At 39.7% G+C, this 21,486-nt stretch overlaps 1 protein-coding gene across 1 annotated transcript in view; it reads left to right on the forward strand.

The window, feature by feature from the left end:
• The window catches only part of POF1B (POF1B actin binding protein), a 55,426-nt gene extending 35,325 nt beyond the window's left edge, over positions 1-20,101 (forward strand). The window contains exons 6-16 of the mRNA XM_007507410.3: positions 5,196-5,329; positions 7,948-7,975; positions 9,473-9,547; positions 10,752-10,844; positions 12,356-12,469; positions 13,649-13,801; positions 14,290-14,409; positions 15,110-15,238; positions 17,095-17,180; positions 17,623-17,737; positions 18,652-20,101. Coding sequence (XP_007507472.1) covers positions 5,196-5,329; positions 7,948-7,975; positions 9,473-9,547; positions 10,752-10,844; positions 12,356-12,469; positions 13,649-13,801; positions 14,290-14,409; positions 15,110-15,238; positions 17,095-17,180; positions 17,623-17,737; positions 18,652-18,657 — 1,053 coding nt within the window. The 3' untranslated portion in view covers positions 18,658-20,101. The remainder of the gene's footprint in view (positions 1-5,195; positions 5,330-7,947; positions 7,976-9,472; positions 9,548-10,751; positions 10,845-12,355; positions 12,470-13,648; positions 13,802-14,289; positions 14,410-15,109; positions 15,239-17,094; positions 17,181-17,622; positions 17,738-18,651) is intronic.
• The last annotated feature ends 1,385 nt before the right edge of the window (positions 20,102-21,486 follow it).

Genomic DNA, 21,486 nt, shown 5'->3' on the forward strand with positions numbered 1-21,486 from the left:
GGCTGGGTGACCTTGGACAAGTCACTTAACTCCCATTGCCCAGCCCTTGCCATTCTTCTGCCTTGGGACCATACACAGTTTTGACTCCAAGACAGAAGGTAAGGGTTAAAAAAAAGAAAAAGAATTTCGATAGAGTGGCTTAAAAGAAGATCCTTTAAAAACCATGAACCCCTAACTCAAAATAGGTGTGAACCACACTCTTCCTCTAGCCCACTTAGCCCATTCAGTCAGTTATTAGTCTTGGTGGTAATAAGAGCAAGGCCAGCTCTGCCTGCCCCATATTCTGGTTCAGATTGCCATAGTCCATGCCTATAAACTGTTCCTAGCCCAAGGGCTAGCCCACAGTGGTGCCATCAGTCATAGCAGTGGATGGCTTCGCCACTTCTGTCCAAGTGATTATGTACTTTCTACTTCAGGGAAAATGTTTTGAAGCTCATCTTCTGAAGGTAGGTCAATCTAGGTGGCATTTTTGTACAAAAGACTGCAGGCCTATACTGTATATGTATATGTACCGTCTCTGTCTGACTCACCCAAACACTAGCCCTGAGAATCAGCAGATTTGGGTTCCTTGGTTTTACGTTCTTGAGTGAAGCTCTGGATTCCTCTTGTGATCCCCTCTCTTCCTCATGTAATGGCTTAGAACTCATTCCTCTTCCTTGAAGAGAAGAAGAGGATGATGATGTGAGAACTGAGCTTGGCCCTCTAAAGGTGTCCTGCCCAGAATCCCCTCTCCCCTCTTCTTTGCCATTCTAAATCTTTTAGAAAAAGACTCGGCTCAAATCCCTTTGGCTACCGTAGCCTTTGCAGATGGTTCCAAATTCTAGTGGCCTCTCTTCCTGCTGTTCCCCATGTTGTATGTAGCACAAGCACAAGCTTCACCAGTTTGTGGAGGAAGGCCGGTAGAGTTCTCGGGTATTCCCTCACTGTTTTTTGTGCCATCTCCTCATGAAAGCATCCACTACTTTCATTATTCTCTTCCTTTCTTTTCTAGTCTCTGTCATTACCAGCCATTCGCTGCCATTTTATTTCTCTGACAAGGACCAATACTTATAGAATCAGAGGATCTCAAACTAGAAGGAACCTCAGAGCCCATCTTGTTCAACCTTCTCCTTTTACAGCTAAGGAAGTTGAGTCCCTTAAAGGTAAAGGGGAGAATTAGGACATCAACTCTGGCCCTCTGATTACAAATCTGGTATTGCTCCCATTAGAGCTAATCACCTTCCACTTGTTACCAGCCACACACTGGCATGGGGCCATGTCTTATTTCCATTTTGCACATCTCTCAGCATCTGTGTCCACAGTGAGCAGTCAAGCAAGCAGTTATTTATTAAGTGCCTCCTGTGTGCCAGGTATAAAGGGTAGCCATAAAGGCAAAAATGAAATAGCCCTTGACCTCAAGGAGTTTACATTCCATTAGGGGAGAGAACACAAGTATACACAAACTGTATACAGAATAAACATAAGGTATTTTGGGAGAGGGGGAAGGCATGAAGCTGTTGAGATAACAAAAAAATTACATGTAGAAATTGGTCCTTGAACTGAGCATTTTGAAGGAAACAATTCTAAGGGGACACATCCCAGGCATGCAAAAGTGCACAGATTGGAAATAGAAAGGTAAATAATGTTTAATTAAGGCTAGATGGTAAGTTGTGGTTGGGTCTGGGTCATAAAGGGCTTTAAAAGCCAAAGGGTTTATTTTTGTTCCTAATTATAATAGGGAGCCATTGCTGTTTAATAGTCAAGTGAGGTGACCAGGGATGCTCTTTCAGGAAAATCCTTTTGGCAGCTGTGTGGAGGATAAATTAAAGAGTCAAGGAGAATGATTAAAACACTATTTTCATAGTCCAGGCAAAGGTAATGAGGTAGAGGTCAAGTGAGGAAGAAGGAGATAGATGCAAGAAATCGTTGTGGAGGCAGAAAAGACAAGATTTTGTAAACAATTGGCTATGTAGGATCAAGTAGGGAGAATGAGGAATGGAGAATGCTGCTGAGGTTGCGAATCAGGGAGAAGGGAAGAATGGTGGTTCAAAAGAGATATGGGTTTGTAGGGAAAAATAATGACTTCTGTTTTCTACATGGTCAGTTTGAGATGTCTTTTGGATGCCCATTTTGCATTGTTCAATGGGCATTTGGTGATGGTGGGACTGGAGCTCAGGAGAGAGGCTGGGATTGGGCATGTAGATCCAGAAATCATCCAAAGAGAGATAATAATTGAACCTGTGGGTGCTGAGATCATCAAGGGAAATGATAAGGTGGGCCAGGACAGTGTCTCCTCTACCTTAGGGATATGGCTGGGATGATAAGCCAGCAAAAGAAACAAATGAGAGGAGAGCCAAGAAATGGCGGTCCAGGAAATGCAGAGAGGAAAGAGAATGTTCTGGAGGTGAGGATGAGTGTCAAATGGAGCAGAGGGATCAAGATGAATGATGATTGCTTCAGAGTCATTGGATTGGTCAATTTAGGGATCTTTGGAGAATCATGTGGTAAGGTCAGAAGCTAATTGAAAGGTAGGAAAAGAGTAGTAGTAGTAATAATAATAGATAAGATTTGTGTAGTACTTAAGGTTTAGAAAGTGTTTTATATCTCATTTGAGCCTTAAAACAAACCTGTGAAGGAAGCATTATCATCATCATCATCATCATCATCCCCATTTTAAAGATGAGCAAACTGAAGGCTAATAGAACTTAGGGATTATCCAGCTAATTATGGTCTAAGGCCATGCTGGCAAGCCTGTGGCACATTTCTGGAGAAGGATGAGTTTGGAGGCTAGGTGTGAAGAGAGTGAGAGAAAAAGAAGAGACAACTACCTAGTATAGTGGCTTTTTCAAGGACTTTAGGTGAGGAGAGAAGAGAAAAAGGAAAAAAGCTAAGAGGGGACAATCAGACTAAGTCCGGCATTTTTTTTAGGATGGGTATTGTTGTGTGCTCCACAGAGACTGAATATTAGTGAGATATAGTGGGGATGGCAGTGGCAGCAATGAAAGGAACAGATGGATGGTTGTAGTCATCCAGAGATGGAGGACTGATAGGACAAGGTGGAAAGAGCTTCCTAAAGGATAATACCGAGTTGAGTGGCTCAGTAGCTTGCTGAGATTCCAGTGGAAAGTGAAGCCAGCTTGCCAGTGAACTGATCAGGGTCACAGAGGACAATAAATAAGGTTAGGAGAAATGAAGACTTGGGAGAGATGGAATTAGGTTATGTATCAGCTAAGGGAATCAGGCACTAGATGTTTGGTGAACTGGATAATTTCAGGTTCCTGATGCACAGTGGAATAATGAAGGTGTGTGTTTGTTGTACCATTACAGTCATGGCGATGTGTTTGAAGCAGCATTATTGACACATGGGCAAGAATTCTGGAATAGACTTTTCAGCTTCTTGTTAGGTAAAAGTGATCTCTTTGGTGTACTCCTGTATTGTTACGATGCATGTGACTCAGCTTCGTGCCCAACACTCCCATCTCAGATCAGATGGGTTGTGTTCAGCAAGTTTATCAACTTGTAATAGAGTCTGACACAGAGAAAGGAGACTCCATTAAGTCAACATGCTTCGAAGCACTTGGCTTTTACTCATTGATACCCTCATTTATTTGGCTTATGAAAAGCCGCAAAGGCGTGGACCACAGGCCAACTGTATGGTAAACATTTTCTTCAATAATACTGTTAAACTTGAGGGAATCTGAATAGCCATGATTAAGTGATGATAGTCTTTGACAGCATATTGAGGTGTACGGTTGGGAAATTTCACCTTTTCCTTGTCATAGACTTAAGATGAAGATCTGGTTCTCCCAGCCACTAGCTTGGGAACCAAATTGATTTTTCTCTCAGTGTTCTCTAAATGTGGATTGTGCAAAATGAGCAAGGATTGTCCAGAGGGAATATATTATGAAAGTCTACTTGGTGCCTTTTCCACCTTGGCATGTGCTTGGCCCAAGGAAATGTCAGTGGTTCCGTTTTCTTGCTTTTTAGCCATTGTTCAGTAAAGAGCCAGACAGCCAGGTTTATTTTTGTTCTTGTTCACTTTTCCCAAGTCCTTTGCATTTCCTACTGCAGCTAGCCTTACCGTACCTAGCCATGAAATGATTGAAACTGAGGGTTGGTGATTTAGTAACCCCCAAAGGAAGCAAATTCTTGTTCCATACTTGCTTGAATCAAGTGGCCATAAAGACCATGAAGACAGCCTTGAATTGGGAAAGGCAATGATTCTCAGGTATCCACTGGATCCTTTCCCTCTGCTCACTCAGCTCCTCCAGCTGGCTCCAGTAAATAGTGGACAGAGAGCTAAACATGGCTACTCTTTCCTTTTCAATCAGGACAGACTTGAAGGTGGGAAAATCCAAGGCAAAATACCACCAAAGTGAAAATATCATCCACGTCTTCAGTAATCCCGATGCTCGTCTGCTCAGGGTTTAAAGGAAATTCGTTTCTACCCAAGTGCGTCTCTTCCTGCCCTCCCCTCCAGCCAGCCAAAAGACAGCTTATCAAAAAGATAATGGAAGATGATGGAAAAAATGGTAGCAATGTGAAGTGAACTGATTGTTTCTGATCCAGGATGTTGGAAAATCTCTCTTCATATTGTATATACTCAGGACATCCAATGATGTCCATAAAGCTCGAGTACTTTTGAACTTAATGCAGAGCCCCTCTTTTCTATGTCCAAATGATTGCATAGGAAATGATCAATGGACTAAGTCCAGCAAGACGTATGGAAATGTGCATTGGATGAGCAAATTTACATAATCAAAGTGTAAGTAAGAAGTCAATAAATCAAGTTGCCTTTCAGCATGAAGACTCCAATTCAACTGAAATCGTCTTTGGGATACTGTAGAACTCTCAGGAGTTGTGCCTGGATTCTTTTCCCAAGAAGTCACTGAGCCAAATGATAAGAATGGCCAATTTTTAGAGTTTTAATAAGGGTGGTCTACCATATCAAATCCTCTCATTCTAGAATTTCTCAGAGAAGAAGTCGCTCCAATTTTGCATTCACAAGATCACGATGTCTTAAGAACCCAAATATGACAACTTTGCTCAAAATGTGCCCCAGAAGTTCTAGTAATGGAAAACAAGTGGCTCTGGGACACAAACCAAAACCGAAACATTTAATGGTTTGGGTCGGAAGAAGACTTTGGAGTGAGCTGATCATGGGAATGAAATGCAGCTTAGAAAACTAATCTCTTTGCTTGTGATGTTCTCTTCAGGTTATAGTTGTTCAGGATGATGGCCCTGAAAAGCTGGACCCCAAGTATTTTGGAGAACTGCTTGCCGACCTGAGCCGCAAGAATACAGACCTGTATCACTGCTTATTGGAGCATCTGCAAAAAATTGGAGGAAGGTATTGTAATCATGAGATGCCTGCTATCTCTCTACTTATTGAGTCACTTTGTCGCGGTATGTAGTAGAGGATTTTGTGGAAACATGTACATCCCCACAAACCATACATGAAGGTCAACATCATCATTTCATGTTTGTAATATCATATGTGAGTGCTGAGACATTCAGGAATTTGAGGCAGTGTGATGCAGAAAGCACAGAATCTGAAGTCATGTGACCTGGATTCAACACTACCTGTGTGACCTTGGGCAAGTCATTTCCTTTTTTTGGGTCTTAGCTTGCTCATCTGGAAAATGAGATAGTTGGACTAACTGACCTGGTAGCTCTAAACCTACTTTGAAAGGCATAGAGCTTCCAAGAATAAGGAGGTGTTATTCCTGATGTAGACGTACTCTTCTGTGGTCTAATCACAGTTGGAATTCTGTGTTCCATTTGGAACAACACACCTGAGCAACTTGAAGGGTGATGAGGATAGTGAGAGAGCCTTAAGGTCAGAGTGTCTGAGGCTAGGGGAGAGAATTCGGAAAGTTTAAGTCGGAGAAGACTTGGCAGGAAGGCAATCTGTGTATTTGGGAGTTTGAAGAGGGCAGCCACGCAAAAGGACGTTCTATTTGTTCTTAGCATCAGAGGGCAGGACTCAGAACATCAGGTAGAAGTTGCAAAGAGGATGATTTCAGTTGGACATAAGGGAAGACTGCTCAACAATTAGAACTATCCAGGAGTGGACTGGCCAGCCTTCAGAGTGGCTAGATGGCCACTAAGCTGGTACACCGCAGTGGGCGATTTCGATTCAGGTGGCGCCAAGTGGATGGCCTGAGGGGTCCTTTACGCTTGGGGACTCTGTGACTCCATTTCTCTTTCCCCTCCGCAGAGGGCTAGAGAAGTTGAGCAAAGAGATGCATTTGATAGGGTTGAAGGAGGAGGGTTAGGGGTAGTGCTGGTACACTCTGATTCCTTTCTTCCTCCTGACTCAAGGTCAACTTCTTTTGGGGTATCCTTGGAAAGAAAGCTGCTTTCCTAAGCATTTGTGGGAATTTCTTACGGCCAAAAAAGCCACTGTGGGGGACCTCAACATAAAACAAGAATTCAGCACTTCTTGAGCACCTTCTATGGGGCAGCCATCTTAATGCTGGGGCTGCAGTGCTGGGCATATGATGGGCCTCTTTGGTACTGCTCTGCTCTGAGAAGCCCAATGCCACCTCCATCACTTCTTGGGGTTCCTTTGAATTGTATCAAAATGCCACCAGGGAGCTCTAAAACAAGTAGTTCTTTTTGCATGCCATGAACTCTGCCCAGTCATTATTTTTGGCAGGAAGAGAGATTTCCACAGAGGCCTTCCAATCTGTTCTGCTAGAGCTGCATATTTGACATGCAATTCGATACATATTTTATTGCATTTTCTAGCATACGTTTCTTTTTATTGCACTTCATCGTGTTGCGTTTCTTTAGGTAATTTGTTTCAGAAGTTGAACAAAGTCTATTAACGAAACCAAACAAGGACTGCCTAGCACTCACACGTGAGAGTTCCCAAAGGCCAGCAGTTTTGCTGGAAGACTCTCCTCTACCCAGCAGCCAGGCTGCCTGCCTGCCTTATTGCATGTGCTTTCAGGGTTTTCCTAGAGAGTTCTACAGAAGCAAGCAGGAAAGTCAGTCTCCCTCAGTGAGTTTTTGGTTTGAACCCTTACTTTTTGTCTTACTGACAACACTTAAGACAGAAAGGCAAGGGCTGGGCAAACAGGCTAGGCAGTGTCTGCTGCTAGACTTGAACGCAAGTCCTCCCGACTCCAGGCTTTACTCTCTATCCACTGTGCCACCTGTGTGCCCCATTTCTAGTTTCATTGTTTTAAAACCTTTACCTTATGTCTTAGTACCAATTCTAAGTCAGAAGAGTGGCAAGGGCAAGCATTCCGGCTTAAGAGTCTGAGGTCACATTTGAACCCAGGTCTTCCCAACTCCAGGCCTGGCACTCTTTCCACTGTGCTACTTCGCTGCCCTTAGTGAATTCTCCATGCCCCAAATTCTACCCTTAAAGCCCCTGCTCCTTATCAAAGTAACACAAATACTTGTGAGGCTGTACTTTAGGACTCCTATCATTTATGTTGGCGTTAGTGTCATTACTGTACGAGTCTTTTCTGAGAAGAGGATTTAATATTCTTGGAGGGGGGACAGTTACGTGAGTGAGGGTAGAAAGAAGACAACGATCATAGCTTCAGAGATAGCCTAGAGAGGCAATCTGGGAAGCTTAGCTCCACTCCATATTCAAGAGATGGCTTGAAGCATGAAAAAACACCTTTTTTCAGTGACTTTCTGGGTTACTGGGCCATTGATGTGCCTGTAGACTGACTTACTGTTTGAGGTAAATATCCTGGCTGTGGAATCCGATTATCTTAAATGGGGAAAGCACTTGGCTGTGGAAAGCTGAGGTTGGACCCTGAGCTGGGAAGTTTTGACTATTCTACGGTCACTCCATTTCTGCCTTTTGGAGCCATGACAAGCCAGGTTCATTCATGAACTGCTTCTTTGGGGGATTAGATTGACTTAAGAATCAGCTCAAATAAAACAATAATGCTCAAAGTAAGAATTGCTTTCTGATTGTCCATTTTTCCTTCTCTGTTGTAGCAAACGGGACTTTGACTCTACAGATGAGGTAAGGAAACCAAAGTTTAAAAGTCGGATGCTTTGTATTAACTGGTAATTACGTTATGCCACCTAGGCAGAGTCTGCTCTTCGGCTTGGCTTCTTTATCAGGCGACATTTTCTTCTTAGGATCTGAGTGACTGAATAATGGCCATTTGGTCTATAAAAATGGTATAACCTCTGATTACTCAGCACTGCTTCTAGTAGTAGTAGTTCTTTTTTGCTGGAAACATAAAGCATTTTTAACAACCGTTCCTTTATGTTTTAGTGTTGGGTATATTCCGTTATGCCATAGCAGACCAGCATCCCAAATTTCGTTACCTCAGAACATATGTTTTGAGTACAATTTGTTAGTAATTTAATTCTTTCTGTTAATAATTGTTTTAATGTCATAAAATTATTAAGTAGAGAAAACATTGATTTTAATATAAAAAGGTATAATTGCCACTTTTGTATAAATTTCCATCTGTTTCCAAACATTAATAGGACATTTTAATGACTCTTTTTCAATAAATCCTAAATTGCCTAAAAAATGAATACTAAGGCAGTTACGGTGGAGTGGATACTGCTAGACTTGGAATCAGGAGACCCAAGGCTTAAATTTTCACTCAAATCGTAACTAGTTGTGCAACCACTGGTGAGTCACAGAACCTTTCTGAGTCTGGATTTCCCCAACTACAAAGTAGGCATAACTCTAGGGCACAAGTTTGTGAAGAAAGTGTTGTATAAACTTTCGCACTAGAGCAAAGGAAGAAGTTATGTTTCTCACTCGGAAATGCTGATTTCTTCAATGTTCCAGATCTTTCAAGACAACATCCAGGCCTAGATTGCCAGCAGTTTGTAGCAATTTGATCATTTCCCTCATTTTCTCAAAGTTTTAATTATTTTGCAAATAAACAAATCCTATTTATACCATCCAGTAAAAGGGCCACGTGTTGAAGATAGGTGATGATCAAGCCTCTTGAGGGATGGTGGAGAATGAACTTTTATCCTAAAATCACTCTTTTTAGATATTTAACAGGACAGTACCTGCAGACTCTCAGTTAATATTTGTCAAGTCATTGAACATCTGATTTGTTTTTCAAGTGGCTTCTTTCCCAATTTAGTTTCCTACTTCTTGAATTTTATCATCCTTTATGTTGTATATTAAGTTTACACCTTTTAGACTAATGTATTTGTGGGAAAAAATTAGTAACTTTTAAGGGTCTCGATTGGGGATTCTTAGCCTTTTTTGGGTTCTGGACTCCTTCAGTGAAGCCCATAGACCGTAACCCTTCTCAGAATGATGTTTTTAAATAATTGAACTAAATGTCAAGTTTCCTTTAGAAGTAGGTGAAAATAAACATGCTTCTTCTCATCCCAGTTAATGGACCTCAGATATGCACTATGTGCTGTGTGGGGATGGGATCAGGGCATCTCTGTGGTATAAATCAAGCCGATTTAATTACTTACTGGTCCCCCAAGTGAATCAAGCTTTGTTCAGCTTTTCTTTCTCTTTCTTTTATAGTCAGAAGACATTGAAGCTTTAATTCCAAAAGGGCTGTCAGAATTCACAAAACAGCAAATCCGATACATCCTGCAGGTGAGAGGAACTAGGGTGTCCCTCTTCCTGCCATCCCCCTGCCCCAATCTCAGATGTCTACCTTACTTGGACAGTGGGGACAGCTGATTTCATAAACATGTGAAGGAGTACAAGTCAGCTACTCTCATAAAAAAAAACCTGGATCTGAGGTCTATAGCATGCAGAACTTTACAAACCAGACACCATATTGATCTGCTGCAGGAGATTCTCCTCTTTTCTCCCTTGCTTTAATTCCCACTTAGCCACTTGGCTGGCTTGCCAATAGGTTTCCTTCCTAGAGATGTTACTACTGTAGCTAATTTTATCTTTCTGGCCTACTGTATGTAGTTTCTGAATCTTTAGACTAAGAGTTAACCATCCGATGTTTGAGATGGTTTTTAGTGAGTTCATGATTAGGCTTGTAGAGAGAATGGGGTAAAGGTAAGCCTGTGCCTCAGCTGTTTGGAGGCCTCTTCACTATGGCTGCTACTCCTTGCTTGAGGTTATGAATGCTCTTCCCTTTTACCTTTTAAACAAATGAGTTTAATGTACTAGAGGGGGCCTTCTCACCTAATTTGACATTTGAAGCAACTCTATTTAGAATCCTTTCAGTTTTAAGCCTAGTTGTATTTTTCTGCTCTTGAGTGGATTAATGGTTAGAGAGCTGACCTCAAAAGCAGGAAGTTCTGGGCTCAAGGCCTCACTACTGACATACCCTGGCTGTGACTTGGGCAAGTCATTTGACTTTTCATTGCTCTAGGCAGTACTCAGAGATGATAATTTAGATATGAATGAAGTCAATCTGCACCAGGACGGGGGATTTCTGACACAGAGGGAATCCCAGGTCTAGACAAAAACACAAGCCAGTGCTCATGTCATGCCTAAGGAAATGGATTCTAGTTTTCTGAGGTCAAACATTCCTAGTAATTCCACAAAGAAACAATGAAAGTGATGTTTAGTCATTTGTTTGAGGGAGTTTTGCTTCAGAAGAAACAAAAGCCTAGACTCTTTACCTTTGAATTAGCTAGCAGCATAGTTGACTTCAGATTGCCCAAAATGACCTTGCCAAGGGTCATCTTTCCACCAAGAAAATTGTCAATAAGATTCACCTGGACTGCAAAGCAGCAGGGAACAAAGACTACTCTTACTTCCTTGTGTTGGATATTTTGAAAGTTCCTACTAATAATGCCAAAATAAAGGTAATGAACATGTTCTTCTCCTCCAGATGAGAGAGATGTCAAACAAGTCACATCGGCTGGTATTGTCTACCTTCAGCAATATTCGGGAGGAACTTGGTCATCTCCAGAATGATTTGGCAGTAAGATTGATCTTTTTCTTTTATAACCTCAATGGACCAGATGTAGGTACCTTAATTTCAGAGTTGAAAGGGACTTTGGTGGCCATCCATAAAAGTGCTAGACACAAAACTAATCTTCACTATCCGGTTCTGAACCAACAGGCATACTGGTCTCTACTTGAATACTAGACTAGTAAGAGGGAACCTACCAAGCATTTTTTCATAAGTTAGTTTTGGTTTTCTGGGCCCAATCCTGCATTTGCCACTGTAACTTCTCCCTGTTGTTCTCAGGGGCCAAAAAGAACAAGTCAAACCATTTCCCTCACAATTATTCTTCACATACTTGAAGGCAGCTATTAGGACCTCCAATTCTTCTCCAGAGCAAATAAACATTCCTTATGACTTTAAGTGATTCTTATAGGATGTAAACTCGGGGCCATTCGCCATCCTGGTTGCTCTCTTCTACATACTACCCTGAAAACTGTTTTGCCCATTAGTGATGACAATATTCCAGATGTCAGTGGCAGGATCACCCCCTTATAACCTGGGAAGTCTTTTGAGTTGCTCATTCAAGTAGTGAGGTGGGGCATTTTGAGTGTAAAGAAAGTCCTTTAAACTGTTCTGATTTTTTCAGACAAAATGCTTTCTAACCACCCCTCCCTTTGAGTTAGTTTTCCGAACTCAAATATAAAACTAAACATTTGTTGCCATTTAATTTTATTAATGTATTATATTCAACTCAATATTGTGGCCTATGAAATGATCTTTTCAGATTTTATCATGCAATGCATAGCCATCTTCCCATCCTAATTGGGTTTCTTTCTCCTTCCTGCATTCCACAGTCCAGCCTCTCTGTTCCACACACAGGACACTGCCATCTTCATTTCTACTTTTGTCTTCCTCTAAGATGCAGCTGAAGCACCATCTTCAACATGGTCTTTCTTTATTCCCCCAGCCACTGGTGCCCTTTTTTAATCCACGTCACAGAGATTCATTTGATATTTATGCCCCATTTATGTACATGTAGGCATGTTGTCTTCTATATTAAATATAAACTTACAAGTAAAGACTTTTTTCAATGTATTTTTATTCTTAACATCTAGTACATAACTCTTTAGTTATAATTTGGAAGCCCCTTTAATAATGCAATCCTTTATATTCTCTATTGTTTTTCTATGGCCAGTAATTTCCAGCAGACTTCGGGTGTGATTGTTGAGGGGTAGAGGTACTTGCCGTTTGAAAATCCACCTGTAGGGAATCATTGACATGAGATATTAGTGACATGTGTCAGTCAGTTGGGGGAGTAAAGGCAAAACCAGTAAAATCTTTAAACGTCAATTTATCCAAATTTTGTGATATGCAGCTTTGAAAAGTTTGAATACTTTCACATTCAGTATTTTTAAAGTGACTCTGAAAAATCTATTTAAAGTCCAAGTGAATTATTATTTCAGTCTTTGAAGCAAGGTGTTATTTCTGTGGCCATCAACAAATTTCTGTAATTTGAGATCATAACAAATACCTTCTTCTCCCAGGCACTAGAAAATGACAAGATAAGACTTGAGAAGGATTTAGCATTCAAAGAGACTCAAATAAAGGAGTACGAAGCACTCTTGGAATCTGTGAGAGCTAATAACCGCCAACAGCAGGTAGGCTGAGATTCCGAATGGTGTAGGAACTGGTACCGGCACATTCAAGCAAGGTTGAAATCTAGGAACAACTTGTTCTAATAAAAACTCAATTATTGGTAGGAAGTTTAAGGCATTGGAGAAACCAAACCCCTTATTCATTTCAGATGTAAAACACTAGCAACTCTCAATGAACTATCTCATCAGAGAAAGGGACTGCAGAAATCATTTACATCTAGATAATGCCAAAACTTAATCTCAGCCGTGGTTTCACTAGGATCCATCAAGAATGCCAGATGGAGTAGATTTCCTGGGCTCATCTTGTTTCTTAACATCAGCATGGTATGATGATCAGAACTCAGACTTTTGGAGTCAGAAGGTCCATGTTTAAAATCTAACTCAGGGCCAAGGAGGTTAAGTTGAGCTAGATAATGTTATAGACAAGAGTTCTAGACTTAGGGTCAGGAAGATGCAAATTCAGATTTTACCTTAAACTGTACGATAATCTGGGGCAAGTCACTTAATCTGCCTCAGTTTCCTCATCTGTGAAATGTGATTAACATCATCTTCTTAGGGTTGATGAGGATATTAAATGAAATATTTGTAAAGCATTTATTAACTTGCCCAAAGTTACAGAGGAAGGAGTTGAGTCCAGATCTGGAATACTCTTTCTACTGTTCCTCCTACAGATGAACTCTCAGGCCCCTTCCAGCTCCAAAATCTTTATGACTTACCAACTAATATGGTTCTAGGACCACACCCCCTCTATCCGTCCCAATGTTGGCTGGGACTTAGAGAATGGGCCAGGCTTATCAGTTGCAAATGACGTGATCCAAGTTTGGTGGTGTCCATTTGGCTTATGGCTAACCAGGAAAGGCGTTGGAGTCTCATGTGAGGAAGATTAATAGGGAACTAACTACTAGGTCAAGAATCGCTGTTCTGTTCTGGCAGTATTCTTGCCCATCACTCTTATCTGGGAACTGAGGCATTTAGACTGGATAGACTCCTAAGTTGACTTTGTCAGCTCTTAAATCAGCTAGTGGCAAGAGCAGAGTAAAAAAAACAGACAATAAAAAATTATTGGCTGCAGCAAAGCCTTCGAACCTTTGAATCAATGAAACTTGAAGTGATCTGTTGATGTAATAGGCAGATTTGACTAGCTTAACCTATTTGTCTCATGAACACATTTGCTCCTTATAGCAAGGACTCCAAGACTCTAATTTAAAATGCCGGACCTTGGAGGAAACCATCCTCTCTCTTCGACATGGCCAGTCAGATACGGAATATCGACTAAAGGAATTGGAGTACTGTAAAAGAAATCTGGAACAAGAGAATAAAAGCCTTAGAATACAGGTACTGAAAATGTAGTTGGGTAGAGGAAGCAAGGGGGAAGAAGGTAAAGAAGACTTTCATGAGGCCCCTTTTCAAACCCTGGCTCTGACACTTTATAGCACTTGGCAAATCTGGCTGGCCACCTCTTCTGAGCTTTAGTTTCCTCTTCTGTAAAATGGAAATAGTAATAGGAAATCCTCAAAGATTTATGACCAAATTTTTTTAAACCCTTATTTACCTTCTGTCTTGGAGTCAATACTGTGTATTGGCTCCAAGGCAGAAGAGTAGTAAGGGCTAGGCCATGGGGGTCAAGTGACTTGCCCAGGGTCACACAGCTGGGAATGAGGCCAGATTTGAACCTAGGACCTCCCATCTCTAGGCCTGACTCTCAATCCACTGAGCCACCCAGCTGCCCCCCCCCCAATTTTTTTTTATAAATCTTAAATTGTTATAGAAATTAATTGAAACCAAATAAATGACTAATTACATAGTAATTTTGTCCCACGTAGGTATCAGAGACCTGTACGGGCCCCATGCTACAAGCTAAAATGGATGAGATTGGGAGTCATTACATGGAAATGGTAAAGAACCTAAGAATTGAGAAGGATAGAGAGATCTCCAAGCTAAGGGTATGTGCAAATTGTATGTATGCTTTTGTATAAATTTGTTTTCTGTGTGACCAGAGCAAAAATGAAATGAGGCAAAAAAAATGGCATGTACAGGTTTGCATTAGGAGTTGCTTCTGTTTGATGCCCCATTAGCTAGCCTTGGTTCTGGATCTGGCACAGTAGGTGGAGGGATGGTTTCTGTTTGTAGTTTGGCTTCCAGTTCCCCCTTTCTATTGTGGAAATCCACTCTTTCTGCCCATCTTTCACATTGTGTTCAGTGGGAGAGCCCCCTCACTTATCCGGCTTTGACTCCTGTCCTTTTGAGGCTCCTTTTAAAAGATCAGTTTGGAAGGATATTCAGAGCAGTTTCAGGCTTTCACTGCTACTAAACTGCCATCTTGGCTCTGCCTTAATGCCCCATTAGGGGGAATGGAGGTATCCCCCTAAGTTCTTGACTATTGATGTTATGAATTCTGGCAGCTCCTACCTAGGCAACAGGATAATGAACTACCCATGATTGTCCAAGTAAACAGGCTAGCCAAAGGGTAATGAATGCACCTCCTGGCTACTTATTCAGGTAGAGAGGGATCACCGCTCAGTTTCCACCTTCCAAATCCTAGAAGCCTTCTGAGAAAGCTCATTCCAAAACAAAAATTTAGGCACATTGCTATTGACCTCATGATATATTCTACTTTTCTTTTTCTTTTTCTTTAAACTTCAGGCTCAACTGAACCAGTTTCAAAAGGATGTTTCAAGAAGGGAAGGAAGTTGCAGTGACTACCAGCTCAAGCTACACGAACTGACAAGCTTATTGGAAGAAAAGGATTGCCTGATAAAGCGGCAGTCAGAGGTGAGTAATAAAGCATTCTTCACTTGGAAATACTTCCTCTCAGTGTCTTCTCTACAGCTACCTACCTAGCTGTATTCTCCTCTCTGTCCATTTCTCCTCTCCTCTCCTCTCTCCCATGCTGTCTTCTCTCTATTCCTTCTCTAACTCTTGTCTTTCTTGTGTTCTCTCACTCTCCTCTGCATTGTCTTCTATTTTTTCTCAACTCTATCTGTCCTCTACATTTCTCTGCTCTTGTGCTCCCTGACTTCAACGTGTTCATCTTTCTATCTCAAGGTCCTCTCCTCTGCTCCATTGGCTCTCTTCTCTCCCTTGCAGGGGAGGAGAGGAGAGGGAAAGAAATGTCTATACATATAATAAATACTTATATAACCCCTCTAATGGATTTATCCTCTCCCTCCCCTTCCTGTCTCCCTGGGGGAGAGCAAGGAACTAGAAATAGAAGAGGAAAAAATTGAAGACAGAGCATGGGAGAGGAGATATAGACAAGGAGAGAGGTAAAGATAATAGATAGAAAAGGAACCTTTACTCCTTATTACAGGAGTTGGAATTCATGTACTTGTGGAAAAGCTGTTAACCCAGCTTTTAAGGGTTAATGAGCAATTTTGTTCTGACTTTATTTATTACTAATTACATGTTATGACAAATTTCCACACAAGTTTTCCTAAGTTATATGATTGAACTCATCTCCTTCTCTTCCCCCTCCTGTTGTTGAAGGGCAATTCAATCTGGGTTATACATATTGTTCATTTTTGTGAATAATCTTATAAAACCCAAATCCCAAAATATAAAATAAACCCAAATAATTGAAAAGTCATATGTTTCCATCTGCATTCTGACTCCAACCATTCTTTCTTTTTTTTTCTATAAACCCTCACCTTCCGCCTTGGAGTCATTACTGTGTATTGACTCCAAGGCAGAAGAGTGGTAAGGGCTAGGCAATGGGGGTCAAGTGACTTGCCCAGGGTCACCCAGCTGGGAAGTGTCTGAGGCCAGATTTGAACCTAGAACCTCCCGTCTCTAGGGCTGGCTCTCAATCCACTGAGCCACCCAGCTGCCCCCCAACAACCATTCTTTCTTTTGAAGTGGATAGCATTCTTTGTCATAAGTCCCTGAGAATTGTTCTGGACCATTATATTGCTGTTAGTAGCAAAGACTATTAATCACATTTGATTGTTCCACAAAATTGCTGTACAATGCTCTCCTGGTTCTGCTTATTTCACTCTGCATCATTTTATGTAGGTCTTTCCAGCTCTTTCTGAAATCAGTTTGTTTTAATCATTGCTTTACAGCACAATAGTATTCCATCATCAACATTTTACCACAATTTGTTCAGACATCCCTACAAGTAGGTCCTGTAACCTTTTTTTGATCTCTGGGATATATAGACCTAATAGTGGTATTACTACATCAAAGGGTAAGCATTGTTTTATAGCCCTTTGGGCATAGTTCCAAATTGCCTTCCAGAGTGGTTGGATCAATTCACAACTCTACCAGCAATGCATTAGTGTCCCACTTTTGCCACATCTCTGACATTTATCATTTTCCTTTACTGTCATATTAGCCAATCTATAGGTATGAGGTGGTACCTCAGAGTTGTTTTAATTTTGAGCAGTTTAAATGAGAAAAATAGAAATTTAGGGCTGTTATGCCTGAATTGTTGAGAGAAAAAGTTACAAGATAGTTAATCAAGTGCTAGATGTGAAAAGCATTACACCACCTTTTTGTAGATTGTAAACTTCAGGCTTCTTCCAGGTACCCTGAAAAGTAGGTGCTACTTAGTAAACATCCCTAAGGAAAGCAAAAACAATGGGGGATATAATTGTCTTTAAATGATTATAATCTCTTTCATTTCCAAGGAACTCTCCAAACTGAAGCAAGAAAAATATTCATCCCACAATCAGACCTCAGGAGCTGGAAGGACTACTATCACTACCACTAAAAAGTAATGTAGAGAGATTTAATCTATTTGGCCTTGCTCTTTTGAATCATTCTCCATCCATCTTCCCTCCAAACCATGTTAATGAAGCTCCCACTGTTGCATTAGTCTTACTCACCAAGGCACCTATCCATCTTTTGAAAGCAAATTAGCTCTTTAAAAATATCCAATTTGAATTTGACATCACTTAACCTCATCTTGAAGTCATCATTTTGAAAAGGTCCTCACCACAGTCTATCAATATTCTCTTAACCATCTTATAATACATTCATTGTTTTACAAAATCATTTAGTGGATAGACAATAATAGTACCCATATAGTCAAGCAAATGTTTCAGGGGTATGAGTCTTGGCCTTAGCAGGGAAGGAAAGAAGCAGTTTTCTCAAGGTGGGAGGAGGAAGAAAGTACAACAAACACTGGTTTCTCAAAATGCCTCTTTTTTTGGTAGATACCGAACCCAATATCCAATTCTGGGGCTCCTTTATGATGACTACGAATACATTCCCCCAGGCAGTGACACCCAGACCATTGTCATTGAAAAGACAGAAGACAAATGGACTCGTGTAAGTTCCCTCTTTGGAGCAAAAAGCAAAGCACCACAGCCCATGTTTGAACCATATACCCTTCCTGTTAGAAAGAAACAAGGTCTAACATAACATATATAAGGGATGTTTGTGTGTGTATATATATACATATATACGTATAAATATATACATATATACATATATGCTTAGAAGAGTATTGTTTCTGCTGAACAAGGTAAAAACTCAAAATATATTATTAGCACCCAGGGGAAGGAGATGATTGGATTTCACTGACTTGGTTGGATGTGGTGAAAACCGGAAATCTTAAGAGAAAACTAACATAGCAAATATAGCCACAGAGAGCCCTCCATTTTCCAGATGAAGAAACTGATTTCTTTGAGTTGTTCTGGATAGGTTGGCTGACCTCAGGAACAACATCCCCTGGCACCTTCAGTTTCAGAAAGAGTAGATTCCCCAGAGCCTGTCCTGCACTTACTCAGCTTTAAGTTATCTGTGGTAACAAAGCATGGGATAATACCCCAAACAAAGACAGGTACACTAGAGAGGATTCTGTAGTAGGCAAGTCAGCTCTTTTGTTTGCTCAACTTCAGCTGACCCGCTTGCATTCCTCTTCTACTTTTACCAGTCACACATTCACTGAGGGCACTGCTTGAGGATGGTGGGAAACAAGGATGTTATTATGGTGCAGGCCTTGCAGGCTTGGCTGATAGAAGGAATAGAGAACTATATAAACCTCAAAGAGTTGAAGTGGAGAGGGATATACATACACATTATATAATTCGGTGACCCCGATTCAGGTACTGATTGAAGAGTAAAAAAAATCTAGGGATGCTACTAGTTATTTCTTGATAGCAGGAAACCATAATGTCTCCAGCTAACTGGGGACAGACTTTATTTTGGTCCTAAAAACAAGTATTTGGTTTTTTTTCCAGCCATGAATTCAGCATCTACTGTATGAAGTTCACCCAATGAATGACTGCATTACTGTTTGTGATGGGAAAATATGACAAATTAAGGTCAATCCAATATGCCCCATGAAAATCTCTGTGGATGGCAGGTTTTCTAAAGTTTTTACTTCATACATACAGAAAAGCATACTCTACTACTTAGTATCTTCAAAGACACTGAATTATTAGCTTTTGGGGCTGGGGACTTCATTCTAATCTATTATTTTTCCGCTGATTAGTTATTGCATGCATGTTCACTTCACTTCAGATACTATTTTTGATGAAGGTAGTTAGAGAGAAAAAAAATTAATTAGCATCTGTTAAATGGCTTGGATTTATTTTTTTCTCCCTTTATGAGTGAAAGGAATGCTACAGATTAGATATGTATACCTCTAGAAGACATCTCAGGTGATGGTATGCTTTACTTAGCCATGAAAAAGAGAGGAGAGTTCTTACTTCCTTCACCAGTCAAATAATTTACATCGTTCTTTGGTGACTCTAAATATATATCAAGGAGCCAAAGGATTCAAGTAATGACCCTCCCTCACTTAAGAGACTAAATACCTAATTTGTATACTAAGGTACATGATAGTTATAGTTCTGTAGCTGGAAATAACTTTCTGGAATTACTTTTAAAAACCTGATAAAACATCAATTTCTGGCTAACCCATAGAGTTGGCAAATGAAAGTATATATACTATTTGCATTTTATCAACATCCCATTTTGAGCACTTTTTAAGATTATTTTTAAAAGGATGCATACTTTCTACACAGTACTAACTGCTATGCCATATTAGTTTTATATGTGGTACATGGTTTTATAAGGGAATATTACTAGAGGCATAAAGGTCATGGTTTACATGTATATGTACACATATATGTGATGTATAAAAGGCATTCTTATTATCTTAATGTCTGGGGTTTAAATCTAATTGGTTAATCATTGGAACTACCAGTTTTCTTGAGGTTATTTTCTGGATTTCTTTCTAATAGTCCTTGGAAGGAAGGAGATAAAATAGACAATGTGAATGGAGCAAGTAAAAAGTTAATGTCATTTTTCACTCAACTGGAGCCAAAAAATAAAGTAGCAACTTGGCTTCAGGGTAACTATATTTACCAATTGAGTTCATGCCACAAGATAATGTTATTACAATCAAGGCATTGTAGCTGCTGCAAATTTTAAAAATGAAACCAACTGGGGTCAATTAAGGGGACCACCTTCCAAAAATCATGGTGTATGTACATGTTCTAGTGATGCTCCTATTACCATTTAAAGATCTGTGGTTCTTAATTCAATTTGTGATGAAGAGTAATGAAAAAGGGCTCTTCACTGGCTAAATCTGCAAATTGTAAAATATGGTGTCAAAACTAAATGAGATATATTATCTTTGTTTACCTCTTCAAAATTAATAAAGTGGAAATGGTATATGAAAAACACATGTATAAAATGTGGGTGATCTTTCTGTAGCTCTTGTACTTTGAAAAGGAAAGGAGTTATAAAATTTTACAAAGAAAATTTCTGCTGGGGACAATACTCTTTGGAGTCCACATTCATATAAAAGGGAGAATGGATTAAAAACCAGAATCCAACAATTTGTTGGTTATAAGAAACATGTTAAAAACGAAAGACACACATAAAGTAAAAATAAAGGGCCAGAATAGAATTTATCATGGTCTGGCTGATGCAAAAAGAGTAGAGGTAGGCAATCATGCTTTCAAAGTTAAAGCTATAAGAGATTTAATTAAAAGAGATGAACATGGAAAGGACATTATTATATTAAAAGGTACCATAGATAATGAAGTAATATCAATATTAAACCTATATGCAACAAAGGCTATATAGCATTCACATTTCTAAAGGAAAAGTTAAGTGAATAAAGAGCTGGAAATAGATACCAAAACTCTAATAATGGAGGACTGCAACCTTCCTGTCTCAGAATAGATAAAAACCTAATAAAAAATAAGTAAAATCTTAGGCTAGATATCTGGAGAGAACTGAATGGGAAGAGAGGAATATAGACCTTTTCCTCAGTGGTCCACAACACCTTTACAAAAACTGACCATACATATACATAGAGAATGAGAATTATTAAATGCATTCTTTTCACATCATAATGCAATAATGATAAGGAACCATGGAAACATTAAAAATTGGAATAAATAAATGAATAGGTTAAAAAGTGATGGAAACAATTTTAAAGAGAATAATAATTAGGCAACATACCACAACTAATGGGATGCAGCAAAAACAGTAAAGAAAAAATTTTAACTTTTAAATGCCTATGCCAGTAAAAAATAAGAGATAGATCTGATCAATTAACTGAATACAAAAATTTAAAATCCTGAGGGAAAAAAATTTACACACTAAATCGAAAGTCCTAAAAATTACAGGTGATATTAAAAAAAAAGTTTGATGTAAGAAAAATCATTGATTTAATAAATAAAACTTGGAGTTATGAAAAAAACCAATAAGATAAATGATTTGCTATAATTTTTTTAAAAAAGAGATGCAAGGATGGTTTACTACAAGGCAAGCTATTAATAATTAATTATATCAATAGGTACAGAAAAAGTTTTTGACAAATAATATAATATTCATTCCTATCAAGAACACTTGAAAATACAATACCCATTCCTACTGAAAACACTAGAAAGCATAGGAATAGAAGGGCCTTTCCTAAAAATAATAAACAGTATATATCTAAAGCCGTCAGCAAACATTATCTGCAATGGGGATAAACTAGAAGCCTTCCCAATAAGATCAGGAGTAAAACAAAGATGCCCATTATCACCTCTATTATTTAACATTGTACTAGAAAC

Source organism: Monodelphis domestica, chromosome X (genome assembly GCF_027887165.1).
Source record: "Monodelphis domestica isolate mMonDom1 chromosome X, mMonDom1.pri, whole genome shotgun sequence".
Lineage (NCBI taxonomy): Eukaryota > Metazoa > Chordata > Mammalia > Didelphimorphia > Didelphidae > Monodelphis > Monodelphis domestica.